Genomic DNA, 24,500 nt, shown 5'->3' on the forward strand with positions numbered 1-24,500 from the left:
ACGTTGGCTCCCGCAGGATTCTGGGGGTGGAGCTAAGAGCTCTGGAGGCGGGGCTAGGTCTAATACACCAGGGATCCATGGACTGGGCTAGAATAAAGACTTTAAGGGCGTAGCTAGTGGATACCTGTGTGGGTTTGAGGCTCTAGGGTTGGGTCCTGGTCTTGCAAGGGTTTTTTGGTTAGCAAAGAGGTTTGAAAGAGCTGGGAGTGTCTTCTTCCATCCCAGCCTTCTCCAAGAGCCGGGGGCTACGCTCCAGGCTGAAAAGCAGGAAAGCCTGCCCCTTCCAATTTTTCTGCATTTCTATTGGCGGAGGGGCCTGCGCGACAGGCTCTCATTGGTTGCAAACAGGCGAGGGTCCAGAGAGAGAAGAGGCGCCGTTTGTGGGCGGGGCCAGACGGTACCCAGGGGCATCTCCACGCAGCCAATCCCGACCCGAAGATTGGGTTGAGGGGGGCCTGGCCTGGGGTGTCCCGAGCTCCTTTTCTGGGCATCGTGGGGGATGACTCGGGTGCCAGGTCCGGCGCCCGCCGCCTGATGCCGGGCAGGCTGAGCTGGGGATGCTGGATCGGAGGGCGTTGCTATGGCAACGGGAGGCAGGGCCTGGGGGGGGGACCGGGCCCGGGCTGGGGCGAGGGGGGCCGGCGGTGGCTGTGGCGGGGCGATGGCGGAGCGCGGCCCTGCCTTCTGCGGCCTCTACGACACGGCCTCGTTGCTACAATACTGCAACGGTGAGACCCCTTCCTCAGCTCCGACCCCGGCCCCGCCCAGGGTGGATTCATCGCCTTCTGCCCAGCCTCCTTTTTCCAAGTCCCCATCCTCGTCCCTTGACGAGGACCCTCTTCTTCCCCTAGCAGACCCTGACCCCAGAGCAAGGCCTCCGCTTCCCAAAGCCCAGATCCCATCCTCCCACCCACTGGGATCCTTCCTGTTGCAAGGAGCCTAGACAGAGAGAAGAGGTAGAACCCACAGAAGCTTGGCGTTGGAAGAGGGGGAGGCCTGGGGGTCAAATGAACCTGGAACCCGGTTCTCCCTAGCCCCTCTCAAGCCTCAGGGGCCTTCCTCCCTCTTCCTGGCAGATCAGAGGCAGACAGGGAAGAGGGGGGTGCTGGGCTGTGGTCAGGGTGTGGGACTGGGTAGGGCGGTCAGAGGACTTTGCCTTCACTGTGCCCCAAATCCTCAGACCCTGCCCCTCCCACCCATTAGGACCCACCCTTTTCCCCTAGACAAATGGATCTGCTCAACCAGAAGGGCTATTGGTGTCAGACCCAGAGGAGAGGAAGAGAAGTGAGAGGTGGGGGTTGGAACCAGGGAAAAGGGCTGCAGAGGGAGGGGGAACAGTCAAGAGAGAGCACAGGGCTTGGGTCACCCCTGATGAGGGGTTGCAGGTAGGCCAAGGTGTCAGAATGCAGACAACCTCTGTGGGGTGGGGGCTGAAGGCTCAAGGTGAGAACCCCTCTATTTCACTCAGTGGGGACTTAGAAAGGACTGTCTTCCAGTTTGGGGGTTCACTTCCCTGAGTACACGCCCCAGTGCCAGAGGACCCAGAATGTGTGTTTTGTTCTCCTTGCCCCTCTAAAAGGCAGGATGACAGGGTCCCTAAGACAGGCCAGAGGTCAGCCTGGGTTCAAGCGCTGGTTCTGTCATGAGATTGGCTGTGTGTCCTTGCATTAGTAACTTCACCTCTCTGGGCCTCCATCCCCTTCCTCCCATACCCCACTCCTTCAATGAGTATAATAATACACCTCCTAGAGTTGCAAGGAGCAGCCCTGGTGGCACCATGGTTCAAACGCACCTATCAGCTCTGCAGGAGACAGACTGGCAATCGCCCTCCTAAATGTTTTTATTAATAATAATAATAATAATAATAAAATTTGTCCTCCAGTCAATTCCAACTCAGAGGACTTTATGGCTTGTTAAACCCTATGGGGGCAGTTCTACTTTGTCCCATCGGGTTGCTATGAGTTGAAATCTGCTTAATGGCACTTAACAACCAGAGTTGCAGGGAGCATTAGAAAATAAACACCAAACCCACTGCCATGGAGTCCCAACGCATGGCGACCCCATGTGTAGAAGTAGAACTGCTCCATAGGCTTGTTTTTGTTTTGTTTTGTTTACTACAATCTTTAGCACAGGAGATCACCAGGCCTTTCTTCCGCGGTACCACTGGGTGGGTTCAAACTGCCAACCTTTCTTTTAGCAGTCACAGCAAACCATCGGTGCTACCCAGAGGCCCCAGAGAGCATTGTTGTTGTTGTTCTGTGTCATCGAGTCGGACCCGACTCATAGCGACCCCTCCTTTGGTTTTCGAGGCAGTATCACTGCAGAAGTAGATTGCCCCATCTTCCTTCCGAGGAGTGGCTGGTGGGTTTGAACCGCCAGCCTTCTGGTTCGCAGTCAAGTGCCTTAGGCACTGCACCACCAGAGCTCCTTCATTGAGCATTAGGTGCAAGGATTATATTTAATTATACTCCGCACAGCATGAGCCAGGAAGCATGCTAAGTCTTTTGCTCCCAATAACATCACATCTCTGTTTCGGTAGGATTATTAATGGCAGGTAAACTGGGGCTCCGCACAACCAAGTGATTGGACCCCTGTTCCCCCTCCTATTGGCTGTGCGAACTTGGGCGTGTCTCTGCGCATTCCTCCCAAACTCTGTTCTTACTTTCTTCCTTTGCGAACCGCGATGCTAGCAGGACCCTGAGATCCCTCTTTTTTTTTCCGGTTCCTTGTCCGTGGAGCTCTCTCCCTTCGACTTCGCGAGGCCCCCACCTTCCAATGCAGGTCTAGCCTCTCTAGACCTGGGAGGCGCCGGTGGGGGCAGGGCGGGCGAGGCCAGGGCTGCCATTGGGCTGCGGGGGGCAGAGTGGGGAGGGGCAGGCGGCGCCACTGCAGACAGCGCGACCAGAGGGCTGGGCAGCTCACGGACGCGAGATGGCAGGTGCGACCTCCATGCCCCATCCCAGCTTATGACACCTCCTTTACTTCCACCGGGCTGGGAGCCAGGGCCTCCTGGGGTGTGCAGAGCCATAAGTCTTGGTACGAGTGGTTTGGCAGGGAAGGGGGGAGGGGGGCACTTCTGTCCTCCGTCCCTCCTACTCCGGGAAAATGCAGGAGGAGGTTAGGGGGAAGTGCAGGAGTCATTTGGCTGCACCCCTGGTGTGCAGAGAAGGGAGAAAGACGTATCTGCAGCGTGGGGTACAGAAGAGAGAGAGAGGGGGCGAACCACCAGCTCGAGAAAAGAGTTTGGGTGTCAGACTCCAATCCTCATTTCCTTTCCTCGGGTCTTTGATGCGCTGCTGCAGGCCCTAATTCTGCCGCCAGGGGTCGCAGAAGTTCTGTCCTTGCAGGTGCCTCTGGGGTCGAATCCCCTGGTGAGCAGAGGAGAGAAAAGGGAAAACTAAATCTTATTGGTTGGAAAGTCTGAGGAACAGTAGCCTTCATAGAATATTGGTTTTTGTCAGAGAACATCGGGGATCAATTCTAGAACGTCCTTGTCACTCAGAGAGGGTTGATGTCAGCTCTCAAATCTTGATGTTACTCATACATACTCATTTTCTTAGTCATTGAACCTTAAAACCAGGGTCGAGTCATCTTCGACTTGCGCCTGGAATCGCTGAATCTTAGCAGGAAGGGACTTCTCCAAGGTCACATGGCTAGGGCGCTGAGACTGAGAGAGTAGTGTGGGGCGAGGACTGGGGACTAGTGGGGATTTCCTTCCCCTTCGGCGCCGTCTGCCTTCGCTGATGTACAAGCGTCGCAGCCCGGGGTTGCGGGAGGGGAAGGGGGCGTGGCTGGCCTCCGCACAGACCTGAGTAGGTGGGAGGGACGCCTCCGGCGTGGCGTTGCAGCTCCGGGGTGCCCCCTGCAGCCAGCGCTCCCCCCACCCGCCTTCCAGATGACAACTTGTCGGGGACGAGCGGCATGGAGGTGGACGACCGCGTGTCGGCGCTGGAGCAGCGCCTGCAGCTGCAGGAAGACGAGCTGGCGGTCCTGAAGGCGGCGCTGGCGGACGCGCTGCGTCGTCTGCGGGCGTGCGAGGAACAAGGCGCGACGCTGCGCGCGCGCGGCACCCCCAAGGGTCGGGCACCCCCGCGCCTAGGCACCACCGCCTCGGGTATCGTCTCTAGACCGGAAGGATGGGGGGGGCGAGCCCCGGAACCTCACACTCACCCTGCTCTGCCCTCTAACCCTATCCGTCCAGTGTGTCAACTCTTGAAAGGCCTTCCCACCAGGACACCCCTCAATGGCTCGGGACCCCCGCGGCGTGTGGGAGGCTATGCCACGTCTCCATCTTCTCCCAAGAAGGAGACCACCTCCGGGCGCAGGTAAGGCAGGAAATCTGGGGTCCCCAGCCTGCTCCCAAGACCTTGTGGACGCCTGAGGCGGTATCTGTGGAGAAAGAGGGACTCGTGGGCCCGAGCTCCAGAAGTGGAGGGGGCCGGCAGGTCTGTGGCCGCCCGCGGCGCTCGCCAGCCAGCCTCGCAGCCTCCAACTGTGTGTTCTGTTTTCTCAGTGGCCGCCGCTATTTGTCACCGGAGCGCCTGGCCTCGGTGCGCCGCGAGGATCCCCGCAGCCGCACCACTTCCTCGAGCAGCAATTGTAGCGCCAAGAAGGAAGGGTAAGTGTGAGGTGTCTGGGTCATGTCACGGAAGTCAGAGTTGAGGCGCACAGTTCTGAACGCTGAGACAGTGCTGGAGGCTTGGAGGGAACCATCTCGAGGTGGCAGGGTCAAAGCGTGCTGTCTGGAAAGGCCGAGTCAGTATTGAGGGGGTGAAAACTAGACCAACCGAAGACAGGGCGAGCCTGGGTGGACGTCAGGGCGGAGCCAGGTTTGTGGGCGTGGCTATTAAAATGAAAGGAAAGTCCCCTAGGAGTGCGGGAGGTGGGGAGGTAGGGGGCCAGTAGACATCTAAGTGGAGTTTTCTGTGGGGAAGGTAAGAATCAGAGCTAGGGGCGTGATTGGATTTTAGGGCGTGTCCAAGGTGTCAGTCTGGGCTGAATCAGAACCTGGGGTGGGGGTCAGGGAAGGTGAAACCAGATGAGGGCGCGTCAGATCGCAGGGGGCCCTGCCTGGCGGAAACCGACCTCTTTTGAGGGTTGGGCGGGGCCCTTGGTGGGCGTGGTCAAACCACAGAAGGCGGAGCCTTCCTGCTGGCCTGATGAGACTCTACTGGGGACTCTGCCATGTGAAAGTGGACTTGGTCAGAGTGCCTGGTGGGGCCAGAGCGGGGACGGAGGCCAGAGGGAGTCTCAACCCAGGGCCCAGGTCAGAAAGAGAAGGGGTGTGATCAGAATGTTGGGCGTGGTCAATTCCCCGCGGGCGGGCTCATACTTAATGAATGGGCGGAGTTTAAAACCTGAGGGTGGAGTCATGATGCAATGGGCGTGGTCAGGCCTTGGAGACTCGTTGGGAGTTTGGAAGTCCGGTGCCTAAAACCGCGCACTGCAACTCTTTTAAAATAAAAGCCAATCCACAAATAGCGCTATGTACCAGGGACTTTAGATGAAACAATTTAATCCTTGCAACACTCTACTCTGGAGGTAATACTTTACCCCATTTTTAAAATGAGGAAACTGAGGCAGGACGCGGGTGAGTAACTTGTCCACACAGTTAGGAATTGGCCGAACCGGGGCTCGAACTGAAGCAGGTGCGTTCCTGAGCCCAGGCTTTCAATCACCACGCTCCCTCGAAAGAGCCTGGTAACAGGGATCCCACAGCCCAGGATGGGGGACCGGGTGTGATCCGCCGGCTCCAGGGTTTGGTCGCTGAGATCGGGCCTGGGTGGGGCGGCGCGGTGCCTCCCAGGGCCGGAAGCGGCGGAGCCGATCCCGGCTCCACCCCCGGCCCCGAAGCTCCGCCGGCCGCCGCCATGAGTAGCTTTGGAGCTGGGTGAGACCCTCTCGCAGACCCCTTTCCCCCCCACACACTCCCAGGGCCTGCACCCTAAGTTTCCCCTTCCCCAGAGACCCAGGACGGCGAGTTTTCACCCTTTCCCGTTGGCGGCGGGAATGCAGACACACCCCTTCCTTTAAACCTTCACCATGTCTCTTGCTGCTTGAAGTTTGGGACGCTGGGGAATTGGAGGTGGGGAGCGCTTGGGGGGGTGCGCGTCGTGCTGAGTAGGAGGGAGGGGTCCCTGGTGACTCTCTTTTTCCAGGATCGCCTCCCTGCCACTTCGTGCTGTGTGATCTTGGGCGATCGCTGCCTCTCTGGGCCTGTGTCTTAGGCTCTGCACGCTCAACCGAGCAAAGCACACGGCCTGCAGAGAGCCAGCGCTCCGCTCCTTCCGCGGCGCCACGCTTCGTCGGAGACGTCGGGGAAGCGCTGGGAAGGGTGGTGGTTTCTCCTTTCAGGCCTGCCCGCTAAGGAACTTTTGTTTCTTTTTCTTTTTCTTTTTTTTTTGCCTTTCCTGGCAGCAAAACCAAAGAAGTTATCTTCAGCTTGGGTGAGTGAGGAGAGGGGGAGGGGCTCGGTTGGGGGCCTGCAGGGTTGCGCGCTGGGAGCTGGAGGTCAGGAGACCTGCCTACTGGGTCTTGGGCTCTCTAGCCTCGGTTGGTTTCCCCATCTGCTTAGTAAATAAATAAATAAAAGTGCAGCCTGAAGGGGAGAAGGAGTGGGGCTGGGGCTGGTGTCCGCGCCTGAACTCTGGGGTGTCTCGGCAGAGGAGGGCTCGGTGAAAATGTTCTTGAGGGGCCGTCCGGTGCCCATGCTGATTCCGGACGAACTAGGGCCCACGTACAGCCTGGATACACGCTCCGAGCTGCCTGCCTGCCGCCTCAAGCTGGACTGGGTGTATCCTTTTGTGTTAATCCCCCTCTACCCCTCAAGTAGGGAGCTCTGGTAGCATAGTGGCTAAGACACTTGCCTGCTAACCAGACGGCTGGCGGTTCAAACCCACCAGCCACTCCTCGGAAGGAAGGTTGGGCAGTCCTACTTCCGTAGTGATAACTGCCTCGGAAACCCAAGGAGGGGTCGCTATGAGTCGGGGCCGACTCGACGGCACATAACAACAACAACAACCCCTCAAGTAAAGTGCCCTGGTGAAGCAAGGATTAAGCATTCAACTGCTTACAGAAAGGTTGGCTGTTCCAATCCAAGCACCGCTCTGAGGGAGGAAGATGTGTTAGTCTACTTCCTGGAAGATAACAGCCTTGGAAACCCTGTGGGGAAGTTCTGTCCTGTCCTATAGGGTCACTAGGAGTTAGAAGCCACACAACAGCACCTAACGACAGCACCTGCCCCCCCAAGTCAGGAGGAGACAGTGTTTCAGTGTGGGGCTGCAGGCAGGAGGGACTCAGTTCTGAGCGGGGACTTCTCAGGCCTCTGGGGCTGAGGATCCAGACCTGGCTCTGAAGAGGCCACAGGAAGGCAGGTGGGCCGGGCTTTTATGATTCATTAACGCACCACGTGTTTACTGAACACCTGCCACATGTCAGATTCTCAGGGAAGCTGTGTTCATGGCACTTGGTAACAAGTCAGTGATCAAATCAACAAGATAACTTCAGTTGCTGATAAATGCTGGCAAGACAGGAACTTAAGATCATATGAGCGGTGTAGCTGGGTTTCTTTGAGGAGGGGACCTAGGAGTTTAGAACTGAACAATTAGGACTAGCGTGGAAAGAACTGGAAGGAATGTGTTCTAGGCAGAGGGCCAGCGGGTGCAAGGACCCTGAGGCTGGCATGAGCTTAATGTATTTGAGAAACAGGAGGGAGGTTAGCAATGGCTAAGGGCCCTGGATTTAGAGGCTGACAGAAGCGGCTTTGAATCCCAGCGTAGACTCTGGCTAGCAGTGTAACCCTGTGTCACCTTGCCTCTCTGAGTATCAGTTCCCTTTGAGAAATGGCTTTCAGGATCTCAGATTCATAGAATTGTGCAATAATGTGTAAAGATGCTGAGCTCATACCAACCGGAAAAAGAAAACAAAAAAACCCTTTGCCATAAAGTCGATTCCGACTCATAGCACCCCTAGCAGACAGAGTAGAACTGCCCCACAGACTGTCCAAGGCTGTCGATCTTTACAGAAGCAGACTGCCTCATCTTTCTCCTGCGGAGCGGCTGGTGGGTTGGAATCACTGACCTTTGAGTTAGCAGCCCAGTGTTTTAACCACTACACCAGCAGAGCTCCTTGAGTTCATAATATGTGCCCATTAACGGGAACTGATAAACTAATCTTTATCGGAGGAGCCTGGGTAACGCGAGTGGTTGGGGAATGGCTGCTAACCTAAGGGTTGGTGGTTTAAACCTACCCAGCGGTTGTGCAGAAGGAAGGCCTGGCAAGCTGCTTCTGTAAAGATTACAGCCAAGAAAACCTTACAGAGCAGTTCAGTTCTAACACACGGCGTTGCTGTGAGTCCGGACTGACTCAATGATGGCTGACAACAGCACCGACGTTTACTGAGCACTGGGCTAACCTCTTTCCTGTATGAATACCTAGAATAATATAAACCTTTTCTTTTGGGGTGCAGCAGTTAAGTGCTCATCTGTTAACTGAAAGGTTGGCAGTTCGATACCACCAGCAGCTACACGGCAGAAAGATGGAGCAGTCCTCTTCAATAGAGAAGGGAACCTTACGAGGCACTTCCACTCTGTCCTCTAGGGGCTCTGTGAGTCAGAATTGACTGGACAGCTCTATGTTTGGTTTGGGCTTTGCTTCCACAAAGATTGACAGCCTTGGAAACCCTGTGGTGCAGTTCCACTCTGTCCTCTAGGGGCGCTGTGAGTCAGAATCCACTCGACGTCTGTGGGTTTGGTTTAGCCTTGGCTCCGGTAAAGATTGACAGCCTTAAAAACCCTATGGGGCAGTTCTTCTCTGTCCCATAGGGTCACTGTGAGTCAAAATCAACTCAACAATAGGTTTGGGGTTTTTTGTAGAACTGAGAATGTATTTTCACAACCAGCATTTTCTGAGAGTTCCCTAAAGCCAGCAGGTAGGCAGTCATCCTCACTTTCCATATGAGGAAACTGAGGCCAAGAGAGGGGACTGGGCCCTCTCCTAGGGAGTCGGAGCAGATCTGAGGCAAGAGTAGCTCTTGCTTTGGCCAAAGAGCCTAGTTGGCTTGAGGTCAGCATCCCTGGGTCCCAGGCCTTGCTTGGCTCTCTGTGCCTTGGTGTGCGCTATGGAGAAAGCAGGGAGGTTGCTGGAGTGGCTGGAAATATTCACAGGAAACAGGCCAAGCTGTGGTGCCAGGCAGGGCTTGGTAATCAGAGGCAGCTGAGACTGCAGAAATCAGTGTGGGTCTCTGTTCTCATCTCTAAAGTAGCTACAGGGTGGAGCAGTTTCTATAAGATAAGGATTTGCGGGTCAACTCTCAAATTTTTTTTTTTTTTTGGTGTTGGTGTACTGGGCTGAGGGCTGGGAACCCAGCAATGACCCCGATCACCTTGACCCTGCCTTCCTGGGGCTCACCATCCAGGGGAGACAAATATATTCAGTGACAGCACAGTGTGGTGGATTCTGGGCAGCTGACCCAGCCAGGGTGTCAAGGAGGGCTTCCTGGAGGAGGGGATACGGAAGTGAACAAAACAGCCCAGTCTCGCCATCATGGACCTCACAGTCTAATTGGGGAGTGTGCACAGTTAACAAATAGACCAGGGCTTTACTGAGTAGGGTAAGTACAGTGGAAGAAGGGAGCCCGAGGACTGCTTGGAAGAGGTTACAACTGAGAAGGGGGGTGGTTGAAGTGCGTTAGGCAAAGGGAAAGGTTTGTGCCAAGGCCTGAGATGGCAGTAATGATCCTGACATTTTAAGAAACTCTTGAGATCAGAGAGCAAGAGAGAGCAGAAGCCTGGCTAAGGCTAGGAATGGGGCAGGATCAGTTAGGGCAGTGGGAGGAGCTTGGAGTTTCTCGTAGGAGCACTGGGGAGCCATAGATAGTTCTGAGCAGGGGAGGGACAGCCATTCCTTCAGCAGGTATTGAACTCAGTGTTTGTTGTATACCAGACCCTGAAAAAAATGGATTAGACACTTAAGATAAAACCAAAACCAAACTCACTGCCATCGAGTCGATTCTGACTCACAGCAACCCCCTTTAGGATTCCAAGATGGTAAATCTTTATGGAAGTAGATTGCCCCCATCTTCCTTCTGCAGAGCGGCTAGTGGGTTTGAACCACCAGCCTTCTGGTTAGCAGTCAAATCCCTTAGGTATCATTCCACCAGAGCTCTTTTTAATAACCAAGATAAGCAAGTTAAATCGCTAGCATGTCGGCTACTGTTGAGTGCAGTGGAGGATAAAGCAGGAATGGGGAGTGTGGGTGTGCAGTTTGAAGTGGTGTGTTCACAGTGTGTTTAGAGAAAGCTTCTGTGATGAGCTGGCAGCTGAGCAGAGACTCTAAGAAGGTGAGGGAGCCGTGGGGTGACCTGGGGAAGAGCAGTGGCGTCACTGGGGTTGGTGTCACGCCCCCCATCTCCATGGTCCTCATCCTGTACCGGACCATCCAGAATCCCTAGTGATGTTTATTATCAATTTTAATCATAGACTAGAACCCAACCCAACCCACTGCTATCGAGTTGATTCCAACTCATAGTAACCCCTATTGGGTTTCGGAGGCGGTAAATCTTTACAGAAGTAGATTGTATCCTTCTGTGGAGTGGCTGGTACTAACAAGAAAACTTTCCTAGAATCTTTCTACATTGAATTGCAACATTAGTTGCAACGTTATCAGTAATTCAGCAGAAGCCTTTTTTTGATGTTTCTCCTTTTCCTTTAATTAGGAGCTCTGGTGGTGCTGTGGTTAAAGCATTCAACCGCTAACTGAAAGGTCTTGCGGTTCAAACCCACTAGCCACTCTGTGGGAGAAAGATGAAGCAGTCTGCTTCGGTAAAGATTTACAATCTTGCAGACCCTATGGGGAAGTTCTGTTCTGTCCTCTAGGGGCGCTGTGAGTAGGAATCGACTCACCGCCGTGGGTTGAGGGTTTTCTTTCAATTACTTCATTCTCACAAAAGTTCCTGATGCAGCTTCACAAACAGTACCACAATTTGTAGGTAAAACACCGGAAAAGTTGACAAAATTGGTGACTCTAAGAGCAGTAACAAAAACAACAGTGTGCAAACCAGGTGGTTATTCAGAGCGTCATTGTAATTGGGTAAAATGACGTCTCTGACCACAGAGTGTTAGAATATTAAAGAAATAAATTAACATAGCCTTTCAGTGTTGTAGGTATATTAATGGGAGCTGTGGTAGCATAGTGCCTAAGGCCCTTGACTGCTAACAGAAGGCTGGCAGTTCAAACCCACCAGCCACTCCTCGGAAGGAAGGTTGGACAATCTACTTCCGTAGTGATACCGCCTCAGAAACCCAAGGAGGGGTCGCCACGAGTCGGGTCCTACTCAATGGCACACAACAACAAAAAGCTGGACTTAAGGAGCTCTGGTGGCGTAGTGCCTAAGGCGTTTGACTGCTAACCAGAAGGTTGGGTTGGACCCCACCAACCACTGTGGGGAAGGAAGACTGGGCAATCTACTTCCGTGAAGATTTATCTCCTCGGAAACCCAAAGGGGATCACTGTGGGTTGGAATCAACTGGATTGGCAGTGAGTTTGGTTTGGAAGCTGGACTTAGAAAAATAGTTTTGTTGTTTTAACTCCCTTTGGGGATTTTTTTTTTTTTTATAAAAAGTAATATATTTCTGCTGAAATGCTGCACAAAAATTATAGACAATCATTTTGATGTCACCTCCTCTGACAGTGTCACCCCCCTTGTTGATGCCCCTGGGGAAGAGCATTCAGGTGGAGGGATAGCATGTGCAAAGGCCCTGAGGTGAGAATGTGGAGGAGGCGAGTGTGGCTGGCGCTGGGCCATGAGAAATCAGGGCCCAGAGTGGGCTGGGCCTTCTGGGGTTTTGTAAGGACGTTGCCTTTTGCTCTGAGTGAAACGGAAGCTGTTAAGATGATTCAGAGCAGAGAATGGCAATGGCTGTGAGGTGACTTTGGTGGTAACAGGTTTTAATGGGATCCTTCTCGCTGTTCTGAAGGGAATAAAAAACCCATCAAGTCAGCCACCACGTTGATCTGGACTCACAGTGCCCCTAGAGGACAGAGTTGCACGGCCCCCCATGGGGTTTCCAAGGCTGTAAATCTTTACAGAAGCCGACTGCCTCATCTTTTTTCCACCAAGAGGCTGGTGGGTTCGAACTGCTGACCTTGGTTTAACACCCAAGCACTTTACTGCACCACCAAGGCTCCTCAAGGATGTGGACAGAGAGACAATGACGTTGTGGAGTCAGGTAGCCAGCTGGTCCGGAAGTCCCTGAGCAGTGCCGGGACAGGCTCCTTAACTAGCCCCCGGGCGGCTCCAGCTATGGGTACCGCGGGCGCGACTGCAGGGCCAACCTTTACCTGCTGCCCACCGGGGAGGTCGTGTACTTCGTGGCCTCTGTGGCCGTGCTGTATAGCGTCGAGGAGCAGAGGCAGCGGCACTACCTGGGCCACAACGACGACATCAAATGGTAAGGGCGGGCTGGGCCTTGCCAGCTGGGGACCCCGCCCCCCGGGAGAGGACTCCGCCCCTGGGAGGAGGGGCAGGGCTAGACCTTTGATCCATGTAGAAGATGCCGGCTGCCCTCAGGCGGAACCCAGAAAAAAAAAAAAGAATATATTGTCAATATTTCAAATGTTGAGTTTACGCAAATGCCTGAATTTTTCTCCTATTTTGAAAACTCCGAGCCGGCAGGCTTTCCAGACGTGCTTGGAGTGGGTGGTAACAGCCCCTTTAATGGCCCTTTTAAATGACCTGGTCTGGACCCTGCAGGCAATTTAATTAGTCACGATAGGCCTGGGTCTGGACTCTGGGCTGGGATCCTGGGAAGATCAGAGGCCTATTTAAAGTCTGCAGGTATGGGACGTGCCCTGGCCGCCACTTGGAAGGGGGCGCCACTGAGCAGTTTGTATGAACTGTTACCATCGCCAGTTGTGAGAGATCACTCAGCAAGTTCAAATTAATACTTTCGTATTTGAGAGCCTCCCTGGGTTAAGGCAGACTGCGTGAAAGGCTTGTTCTGCTGAGGGCAGAAAGAGAAGAGAAACGGGGGTGCAGGGTGGTTCCATCTTCGACCAGTTTTCATCAGTGAAAGCCAGGAGGGTGCAGTTGTCATTTGCATGTCGTGTTAAGTAAAAGATGAACGAGCATGGCTTGTGCCTTTGAGCTGATGTGATGGTCAACTGATCTAAAAGATGCCAGGTGTTTGCCACGGGCGCTATTTTCTGTAGATAATGCCTCTGCAGAGGATATCCGCCTGTTAGGGACAAAGTTAATAATTATTGACTAAAGAACTCAGTCAACCAACTTGTGGAATGAATAACCTGGCAGCGTGAATGCCACCTGCCCAGGGAGGGGTCCAGGACCTCGAATGCCTTCTGTCCTGACGTCGCCCCATCTGACCCTCTCCCTCCAGCCTGGCTGTCCACCCGGATATGGTCACCATTGCCACTGGACAGGTGGCAGGAACCACTAAAGAGGGGAAGGTAACGGAGTGGTCCTGGCAAGCTGAAAAAAAGGGGGCAGGGCCGGGAGGCTGGGGAAGGGGGTGGGGGCAGTGGGTTATCCTTCCCTCGCTCCCCACCCCCCAGGTAACAGGCTTCTCTCACTTTCCTACAGCCGTTGCCGCCCCATGTGCGCATCTGGGACTCAGTTTCCCTCTCCACCTTACACGTGCTGGGCCTAGGAGTGTTTGACAGAGCCGTGTGCTGTGTGGGCTTCTCTAAATCCGTAAGTCCCGCGTGAGCCTGCTCGGATCCAGCCCCCACCTCCAAAAACGGGGACAAGAGCTTACAAACTCCCACCCACACTTTTGGGCTTGAGGCTCCGCCTCCATGTGACGTTGAAGATACAGGCCACCGCCATTGGCTGAATTCCAGGCCCTCCCGGACTGCCCTCCCATCTTTGTGATTGCAACAGACCTGCCCAGTTAGCTACGATGGCGGCTGCCTATCAACCCTGATTAGCTCTACAACTTCATCGTTTGCTTATTGTCTGTGGATAAGTTCAGGAAATGAGATTAAGCCTTTAGGAACTTGTAGGGCAATTTGACATTGCAGCAACGTCTGTGTATGAGACGGGTGGGCTTGTAATTGACATTTTATGTCTTTAATTGTCATATTCTACATTTTTCTCGTGTTTTACATTTATATTGTATTTTACAAAATACGGGTCTGCAGTGGGTTGACCCTTTCCCACAGTTTAAGAAGCACGGGATTAGGACCTCGGAGGTTTCCAGAGGCCTAAAAGGCACATTTGAAAGCTTGGCGGAGGGGGTGGGGGGGGACCTTTTGTTTCCAAGGTGTTTAAAAAAAAAAAAGAAACACCACAAAATCAAAATTAACTTAAATTTAACGAAAAGTATAAAAAAATCAGGGCGCTCTGGTGGTACAGTGGTTAAGAGTTCCACTGCTAACCAAAAGGTTGGGAGTCTGTAGCAACTGATCGTGAAAGATTGGTGATCTATTTCTATAAAGATTACAGCTTAAAAACCCTGTTGGGATTTGGGTGAAGGGAAGGATAATGTACCGAAAGTGAGTGATCAACATGGTGGCACTGAGGAAAAGGAAGACAGAGTTATGTGAAAGGTACGGGCAACAAAGAAAAACACTTCTGTAAAGATTTGCAGCCTAGGAAACCCTATGGGGCAGTTCTACTATGTCCTTTAGGGTCTCTAGGGGTCAGAATCGACTGGCATAGGTTTGGTTTGGTTTGTTTTTGGTGCAATGGCAGAGGCTAAATTAGACGAGTCATTTCAAAAGGAAAATTCTAAAAAACTTCTCGTGGTTTTACAACCCCCAGATAAGAGTGTATTTCAATGTGCTTCAGAACTGTCTTTGAAGGTCTTTGAACAGGGCTAGGTGGCGAACGTCCCAGTGGGTGTGATGGTGGGGGGACCGATCCTAAGCCCTTTCACCCCCCTCTCCTGTAGAATGGAGGCAGCCTGCTCTGTGCAGTGGATGAATCCAATGACCACGTGCTGTCCGTGTGGGACTGGGCCAAGGAGGCCAAGATGGTCGATGCCAAGGTAGGGTGGCTCTTCTCGTTTCTCCTCCCTGGGGTGCCCCTGTGGGATTTGCCCAATCTCAGTGGTTAGGAGTCTGGGATCACACGGACCTGGGTTCAAGTCCTGGCTTTGCCATTTGCTAGCTGTGTCACTTTAAATAACATTTTAGTGTGTTTTTGGTGAACGTTTATGTAACAGTGCAGGTACCTGTTCAGCAATACCTTACACAAGTTGTTCAGTAACATTGGTTCCATTCTTCACAATGTGTGGATATTCTTATGATTTCCATTCTGGTTGTCCCGTTTCTGTTCATCTAGTTTCCCTGCCCCTTTACATTCTCATCTTTATTTTAAAGTAATTGTGGTGAACATTTATGTAACAGTGCAGGTACCTGTTCAGCAATACCTTACACAAGTTGTTTAGTAACATTGGTTCCATTCTTCACAATGTGTGGACATTATCATGATTGCCATTCTGGTTGTCCTGTTTCTGTTCATCTAGTTTCCCTGCCCTTTACGTTCTCATCTTTATTTTAAAGTAATTGTGGACCATTTGGTCTCATATCGGTGATTTTGTTTTTTAAAGAGGCACAGTCCTTGCAGGTGACATTCATTATTTTTTGAGCCAATTCATTATTTAGCTACAAGGTGGCCTTGAGTTGGTGTCAATTCAAAGTTTGAAGAGTATCGCAGAGCACTAGTCTTGGGGAGTCCTCCAGCCTCAACCTGTCCAGTAAATCTAGTTTTTATTTTTTCTGGAATTTGAGATTCTGTGCCACGTTTCTCTCCCATTCTGTCTGGGTCCATCTGTTGTGTCTTTAGTCACAATGGTCAGCAGTGGTCGCGGGGCAACATCTTGTTTTTCTGCTCTCAGGGTAGATGAGGCCATGGTTTATGTCAACTGTTCTGTAGACTAGTGTCTTCTTTGAGTCTTTGGTTTCCTTCTTTCTCTTTTGCTCCAGATGAGTCAAGGCCAATAGTTGTATCTTAGATGGCCACTTACAAGCTTTTAAGACCCCAGATATGCTACTCACCAAACTAGGATGTAGAACATAACTTTGTGAACTGTATTATCTAGCTGCGTGACTCTGGGTAATAGCTCTTACCCTCTCTGAGTTTCAGTTGCCTTAGTTGTAAAATGGGATTACGTAGCATCTTCCTCATGGGGCCTTGGCAGGGATGTTGGGATGTGGGATGGGTAAACCAGGCCCAACAGAAGGTGTAGTACCTGTGTCATCTGAGATGAGCCTTGACTTGCCTCTTTGGGCTAGTGACCTATTTTACAGCCTGGGTTGAGAGCAGGAGAACTAGGTTCTAGATCTGGGCCCACTGTTTGGGGAGGGGGAAGTGGTTGAAAGGCTGAAATCTGGAGTCAGACTGAGTGAATTCAAATCTGGACATGACTCTTAGTTGGCTGTGTGGCTTTAGGTAAGTGACTTTGCCTCTCTGAGCCTCAGCTGCTTCATTTATAAGAAGGCAGCACGCATGGGCCTTGGAGTCCCTCGTGGTCCAAACAGTTAACAACATAGCTTGGTTGCTAACCAAAAGGTTGAAGGTTTGAATCCACCCAGAACTACCTTGGAAGAACACCTAGCGATCTAATTCTACAACATTAGCCACTGAAAACCATTTCACTGTGACACACATGGGGTCGCTGAGTCAGAATTAACAAGCGGCAACTTTTCTTTTTTTTAATGGACGTTGTTGCCTCACAGGGTGTTACAAGGATTACGTGTATTTGTGAATGTCAAGTGCTTAGCATGGGGCTTGGCACGGAGTAGGGGCTCTAGAGTTGTCTAGAAATGAACAAGTCGGCAGTAATGCTTTGCTGGTCCCTCCTGCCTCCTGTTCTTTCGTTTGCCGGTGTAGCAAGGGTGGGGGTGGGAGACCGTGGAGTGCATGACCCCCACTGCTGCACAGGGCCATCCTGTGTGGTGGGTGTGGTAGCCCCGGTGACGCTGCGGTCTCCCATCCTCAAAGTGTTCCAACGAGGCCGTGCTGGTGGCCACCTTCCACCCCACGGACCCCACCGTGCTCATCACCTGCGGGAAATCTCACATCTACTTCTGGAACCTGGAGGGGGGCAGCCTGAGCAAGCGGCAGGGCCTCTTTGAGGTGAGCGCCTGGGGCGGGGGACCAAGGGGGACCGAGGGGCAGAGAGATGGAAACCGAGGGGCAGAGAGAGAGGACCAAGGGAAGGGGGTGGGAACCAAGGGGCAGAGAGAGGGGGCGTGGAGGAGCAGAGAGGGAGAGACCGAGGAGCAGAGAGAAAGGTCCAGAAGGAAAGAGAGGACACAGGAAGTGAGTCGTGGGTGGGACGGAGGGCAGGGTGACATGAGCTCTCCAGGTGGGAGACAGATTGGAGAGGGGGATGTTCTACGTGGCCTCAGAGCAAGGAGGGGGAGTATCCCTGGGACCACTGTCCTGGGTGACGGTTGAGCTCTGGAAGGCCACCCCTGCTTCCTCAACCTTCTGACACCTCCTCTCTTTCCTCACCTTAGAAACAGGAGAAACCGAAATACGTGCTGTGCGTGACCTTTCTGGAGGGTGGCGACGTGGTCACTGGGGACTCTGGGGGGAACCTGTACGTCTGGGGCAAAGGTGAGTGTCACCTCATATGTTTGGTCCCCAGTCCAGTCCTTCCCCCCTGTACCCTTGGCTGTTGTCTTTCTTCCTCTACCTTTGCGAATATTGTAAGATAAAATAGATAAAACCCGTGTTTGTCCAATTCCAATCCCTCCATCAAGGCTAAGTTCAAATATCCCCTCTTCCTTGAAATTTGTACTGATTCCCTACCCTTGTTCTCACAAATCCCATGTTAGGGATCAAATCTGATTTGTCAATGAATGGCTAATCCCAGTGGATGGATGAGTGTGGGTGGATGACTTCTCCCAGCCAGTGAATCAATGAATGAATGAAGAAAGGAATGAAAGAATGAAGGGATCACCTCACCAAGGAATGGAAGAATGAGTCAATGATTCTGTTATCCCTCTTACTGAGCAGGTGATTAGGTGAATGAACAATGGCAGGGATGAATAGGTGGTCCCAGTTAATGGGACTATAAATGGATTAATGCATGAGTGAATGAATGATTGAGTGGTCATCTTAGTGAATGCATTGAAGTGTCATGGATGAACAGATTGACCCAGGAAATGAATCCATGACTGAATGGTTATCCTAACCAATGGATGCCCTTGTTAATGAATGAGTGTCTTGGCTGGTGGATCAACAAATGAATGAATGAAGGAGTGACTAGGTTATCCAGTCCAGAGGTTGGGAGAATGGATGGGCCCATCTAGCTGGTGATGAATGTGTTAATGAATTAATTGGTTTCCTCAATAAGGAGACAGAAGTGAGTCATGGCGTGCTCCAGCCTTTGGGTGAATGTGAACAATGGAAAGAATGGTTGGTCCCAGCGAATGAATAGCATGAACAAATGAAGGAGGTGTTTGGCCTGAGCATTTTTTTTTAATTGGTGTTGAAAATAAACACAGAAAACAGTTTTGGTGATGCATCTAGCCTCAATGGCTCCAGAAATCTGAATTGTATGAGAGCTTGAAGTTCTGTTTCATAGTTTCCTCCCTTTTGATCAGCATTTCTCTATAGAATCTTACCAAAATGTTCAGTAATGTTTGCTGAGCACCATCCAGTTCTTCTGGTCTCATGGAAAAGGAGGTATTCATTCATGGGAACTGTTAGGCATGCATTCCATTTCCTCCTCTTATTCCTCATACTCCCTTTTCTGCTGCTGCTCCACAGCTGAGTATTTTTGCTTTCATCTACATTATGCTTCTTATTCAAGGCTGCACTGAGTATCATTCCCATTTCACAGATGAAGCACAGGAGGCTCAGAGAAGGGTTGTGGCATAGTAAGGGGCTGAGCTGAGTGGAGTCCAGACACTCAGTCTCTAAGTTCCCTGCCCTATTCACATCTTCTCCCGTACTACACATGAGTATATGGGAGACAAGCCTGAACCAGGTATCATTGTGTGACCTCATGTAAAGATTTTCCCTCTCTGGACTTCATTTCCAGCCTGTAAGGTGAGTCTGAGGTAGGGATATCTTTAAGCACCAATTCTTCTGACTTGGAAGTTCCTTTGTAGGATTACCCCAGATAGGGCCAGGGAGTGGGTTTAAGAGATGGCTGGGCCTCGGTTCAGGTCCCAGTAGTGCTGTGTGCTCTTTGTGTGGCCTTGGGAGAGGTGTGCTCCTTGTCCGAGATGCATTTGCCTGATCAGTGATATGGGTATGTTATCACTACCCCCTTTACAAGAATGTTCTGAGGTTTCTTGAGATTAGGCAGCTGAGAATAAGCTCTGAATACCTGGTGGCAGTGTGTCTCCCAAACTGTGAGCTCTCTGAGGACAGGGACAAGATCCGAGTCATGTCCATGGTCCCAGGCCCACTGCTGGCTCGGCCCATGGGACTTCAGGCTGTCAGATGAGACTTGGTTGGGAAGATAGGTGGACAGAATGATGTATGTGTCTAATGTAAGAGAGCTCAGTAGCTTGGAGGAAGTGGCCCCACACATGAAAGATGGGAATTGAATAGGGTTATTCCTTCTCTCTGCCTCTTCCTTGATCTCACCACGTTCTGCCTTGTCCTGATTGACTCCTACTCAACCTTGAGATCCTTGTTCAACCATGCTGTTTTCTAGAAAGCCCTGCCTGGCCCACCAGGCTGGATGCCCACTGTGGGATCCCATAGTTTCTTGGGTTTCTCTAACCCCAACCCCAACTACCTTGGATATCACTCGTGGGTCTGTCTCTGTCACTGGACTGGGACCTCATGAAGGTATGACTTGGATTGCCTTGGTCACCTCATGAGTTTTTCCAGGATCATCAAGCATGAGACTAGGCCCAGATTAATGGCTAATTAAATAATTGTTGATTGAATGGGTTAATGGATGAATGAATGGAAGGGCACATTGGCAGATGGATTGATAAGAGGATGAATGGGTAAATGGATTAGAGAATGGGTGGATGTTCAGATTATGGAAGGATGCATTGACTGGTAAATGAGTAGTTGAGGGTGAAAGAGGGTGGATGAACAGATGAGGAGTGTTTGGTGGCTAGATGGAAGGAAGGATGAAACAATGGGTGAGTGGATCTGTAGATAGATGGGTAGATAGGTGGTTAGATAGATGGACAGATCAGTAGATAAACTGGGAAGTTGGATGAATGGATGGATGTGTGAGAGTAGGTAAGAGGGTGAATGGATAGCTGTGTGGATGGATGGACGGATGGATGGATGGACAAATTGGTGGATGGAAGGATGGATGAGTTGATGGGTGGGTGGATATTTGGACAGACATCAGTAGATAAGTGGGTAGATGGATGGATGGATCAAAGGGTGGATGGGTAAATGTTGGCTTGGATGGATGGATGGATGGTAGGGTATTCGATGAACAGTGGGTGATTGGATGCCTGGGTGAGTGAAAGAGTAGATGAAGTTTGGAAAGGTGAGTGAACGGATGGATGGATGTGGGCTCAGGAGTCCGAGGAACTTTCTGGGGGTGTTCAGTGCCAGCTTCCCCATTCTGACCCCTGGCCCTGGCCACCCCACAGGTGGGAATCGCATCACACATGCAGTATTGGGCGCCCACGATGGCGGTGTGTTTGGGCTCTGCGCCCTGCGGGACGGGACGCTGGTGTCCGGCGGGGGCCGCGATCGGCGGGTGGTCCTTTGGGGCTCTGACTACAGCAAGCTGCAGGAGGTAGAGGTGAGGAGAGGGCGCACGTCCACATGAGGGTGGAAAGGCATCCCCCACAACTAACTGCCCTTTCCCCAGCATGTCACCCCTGCATCACTCCTGTGGGTGTCCTGCCCTCCGCCCAGGTCCCCGAGGACTTTGGTCCTGTGCGTACTGTGGCGGAGGGCCGGGGAGACACGTTGTATGTGGGGACCACCCGCAACTCCATCCTGCAGGGCTCAGTCCACACGGGCTTCTCACTACTGGTTCAGGTGAGTTTCTTCTGCACTATCCCTCCTCCCTCCCCCACCGTCTCTTTTTTTCTCCCTGTACCAGTGTTCCCTCCTCTCTTCCCAGGCTCCTGTCTCCTCACCTCCCCGCCTCATCCCTTCTCCCTTGGCCTGGCAAACACCCGTTTATCTCCCCTTTACCTACTCTCACCCCATAACCTCACCTCTGCCCTGTTCACTGATCCAGGACTCCTCTCCCTTAACTTCCCATGCTCTGGCAATTCATGGGTTAACTACTAGCACAGCAGGGTGTCCCCAGGACCCTGCTCTGCCTGTGCTGCCTGATCCCCTTGCAAGGGTGGGGGCATCCATTTCTATTGCTAAGTGCCCCGAAAAACAAAAACCAAACTCTCTGCCATCGCGTTGATTCTGACTAATAGCGACTCCCTTTGGGTTTCCGAGGCTGTAAATCTTTACGGAAATAGATTGCCCAGTCTTCCTACCGCAGAGTGGCTGGTGGGTTTGAACCGCCAACCTTCTGGCTAGCAGACAAATGACTTAGGCACTCTGCCACTGGAGCTCCTTGGTAAGTGCCCAGGCAGGTTTTAATAAACATGATGCACATCCCTTGGACCAGACACCTTGCCAGGTACCCAGCTCCTAGGGGCCGGGAAGGCCCTTCTGCAGTCAGAGTCAGCCTGTATTCCTCCTCGAAGCTTCAAAACCCACTCTTCCCTCAGTCCTACCCACTCATAAACCCCACCTGCCAAGAGGTGGTAGTCTGGCGGTTCAAACCAAACCAAACCCACTGCCATGGAGTTGACTCTGACTCACAGCGCCCCTAGAGGACAGAGTAGGACTGCCTCGTAGGGTTTCCAAGGCTGTCAATCTTCATGGAAACAGATTGCCTCTTGTTTCTGCCCCAGAGCAGCTCATGGGTTCCCACCACCGGCTTTTCAGTTAGCAGCCGAATGCTTTAATCACTATGCCACCAGAGAGCCTTTTTGGCTTTTCTTCCCAGTGTGAAATCTGGAAGCTCAGCCCCCTGTTCCGCATTCTGTTGACACACAAGACCCTACCGACAAACATGAAAGCGAAAATCCCAGGAAGATCTCCCTGAAACCACATGTGTTGCCGGTGCTGACCCAGCACTTCCTGGCGCCAGGGTTTAGGTGGGGAAGGGCCGGGATTGGTGGTCTTCATGTTCGTGTCCTACCCTCTCCCCAGGGCCATGTGGAAGAGCTGTGGGGTCTGGCTACACACCCCAGCCGGGCGCAGTTTGTGACCTGTGGGCAGGATAAGCTGGTGCACCTGTGGAGTGTGGAGTCCCATCAACCCCTGTGGAGCAGGAGCATTGAGGTAAGGCCGTGGGGGCACTCAGCACACCCCTCAGACAAAACTGCCTCTGTCCATCAGGGCTCCATGCCTCCAATGGAGACCATGCAGAAGGGAATTCAATACCGGGAACTGGGTGCTTACAAACTCACTGGAAGAGGTAGGGTTGCAAGTTACTGGCTGGAATGATGCTGAGAACACCACCACCGAAGTGACCCATTAGGGGAGCTGCTGCCTTTGCCGCAGTCAGAAAGGTGGGGAGTCAGGAACTATCAACTTCAAGGTCACGCCGTCATAGCTACACTCCAGGCCCCAGGGAGCTATGGCTGCGGCAACTTTTGACTCTAGAGGTACGTGGTCCAGTAGGGTGACCACCATCTATAGCAATGAGCTCCGTGTGGCTAGTCAAACTTGAATGAATGAAAAATGAAATAGAATTGAGAATTCTGTTTCCTGGTTGCAGTAGCCACATTTTAAGGTCCGTGTCGCCATGTGTGGCTAGTGGCTGTTGGAAATTGTAGACGGAGTACATCTCCACTGGTACAGAAGGTTCTGTTAGACAGTCTTACTCCAGAGCCACCCACTGCCGGCTACATGTGCACTGGTCACAGAATGGATACTGTGTGTCCTGCCTTTCAACATGCACAAGACTAGTGACTTGAACTGGCCACTGACACAAAAAGTCCCATTACTTTCATGACCCAGCTGGTCAGTAGATGTTGCAGAAACTGGACCTCTGCCTTATGCCTTTGAAGCCCACAGAAGTGCATCTGACTACCACAGTGACCAAAAAAAAAAAAAAAAAAAAGTGGCTTCTGAGGCTGCTTCTGTAGCACCAAACACCTTGTGGTATTTGGTCCTTGGCTCGGAGCTTTAGGGTCATGGTTTCACGGACATCCCAGTGAACTGGCCTAATAAGGGTTTAGTGTTTCTGTCCTCCCTCCTCATTCGTTGCATAGCTCCTGGGGTCTGAAAAGCTTGTAAGCGGCCATCTAACAAGTGTTGGAGACAATACTTGGTCTCCATTCACCTTGAGCAACGGAGGAAGGAGTGTCGGGTATAGGAAGAGGATATGGAATGTGTGGCAGCTGCCTCCTTTGTCATGAGACCAGAAGAACTTGGATGGTGCAGGGCTACCATTACTGAGCATTTTGATCAAAGATTCTATAGAAAAATCCTGATCAAAAGGGGGAAAGTGTAGGATAGAATTTCAAATTCTTATGGAATCCAGAATCTCTGGAGTCATGGAGGCTGGATGAATCCATGAGTTAATCTTTAAACTTTAAACCAGAGATATCCCCTGCTTCTTCTTCTTCTTGTTATGTGCGGTCAAGTCGGACCTGACATATAGCGACCCCTCCTTGGGTTTCCGAGGCAGTATCACTATGGAAGTAGATTGCCCCATCTTCCTTCCGAGGAGTGGCTGGTGGGTTTGAACCTCCAGCCTTCTGGTTAGCAGTCAAGTGCCTTAGCCACTATGCTACCAGAGCTCCCTGCAGTGGTCTTAAAACTGAACAATAGTTCAGCTTAATAAGTAAACAATGTGGTTCTTGCAGATTGTCCTCTTTGACGAACTCTGTATGGAATTGAAGTCACGACAGCTACTTGAAAGGTTAGATAGGAATCTTAGAGGCCAGTGAGTTTATGTTCATGGGAGAAGAACAACTCAGAAAGGAAGGGGAGAATGGCTGCTTGACTTGAACATCATCAATGTCACTGAGTTGTAAAAAATGGTTGAAAGAGGGTATGTTCTGCTGTATGTATTCTCAACAACCACCAAATAAAACAAGATAAGGGAAAAAGTGCATCTGATTGTTGGACCCAATCACAGTGAGACCCTAGCTGCAAGGGATTCTGGGAAGTATAATATTTAAGCCTGTCTGCTCTTGGTTTGGGAGCTCTGGTGGCGTAGTGCCTAAGGCACTTGACTGCTAACCAGAAGTCTGGCGGTTCAAACCCACCAGCCATTCCTTGGAAGGAAGGTTGGGCAGTCTACTTCCATAGTGATACCGCCTCGGAAACCCAAGGAAGGGTCACTATGAGTTAGATCTGACTTGGGGGCAGTGCGTGCCTTTGGTTTTGTTGGAGCCTCTGTAGTATGAGATGACATGCTCGAAGGAAGGTGGTTAGTCACCGAATCTCACATACCATCTTTTGAGCCTTTGCTCCAGGAGTCCCTCCAGGGCTGTCTCTGAAGGGGTCCTGATGGCACAGTGGTTAAGAGCGAGGGTTGCAAGTTACTGGCTGGAATGATGCTGAG

The 24,500-nt window shown here is 51.9% G+C and overlaps 1 protein-coding gene across 1 annotated transcript in view; it reads left to right on the plus strand.

The window, feature by feature from the left end:
• The first annotated feature begins 557 nt into the window (after positions 1–557).
• The window catches only part of EML2 (EMAP like 2), a 33,509-nt gene continuing 9,566 nt past the window's right edge, over positions 558–24,500 (plus strand). Inside the window, 16 exon segments of the mRNA XM_007942901.2 lie at positions 558–603; positions 606–728; positions 3,896–4,114; positions 4,202–4,325; positions 4,514–4,618; positions 6,418–6,446; positions 6,664–6,793; positions 12,300–12,449; positions 13,395–13,464; positions 13,598–13,708; positions 14,910–15,005; positions 16,964–17,098; positions 17,485–17,584; positions 20,551–20,705; positions 20,822–20,947; positions 22,133–22,264. Coding sequence (XP_007941092.2) covers positions 558–603; positions 606–728; positions 3,896–4,114; positions 4,202–4,325; positions 4,514–4,618; positions 6,418–6,446; positions 6,664–6,793; positions 12,300–12,449; positions 13,395–13,464; positions 13,598–13,708; positions 14,910–15,005; positions 16,964–17,098; positions 17,485–17,584; positions 20,551–20,705; positions 20,822–20,947; positions 22,133–22,264 — 1,851 coding nt within the window.

This window comes from Orycteropus afer, unplaced genomic scaffold (assembly GCF_000298275.1).
Source record: "Orycteropus afer afer isolate SDZICR_OR568_19922 unplaced genomic scaffold, OryAfe1.0 scaffold00099, whole genome shotgun sequence".
NCBI lineage: Eukaryota > Metazoa > Chordata > Mammalia > Tubulidentata > Orycteropodidae > Orycteropus > Orycteropus afer.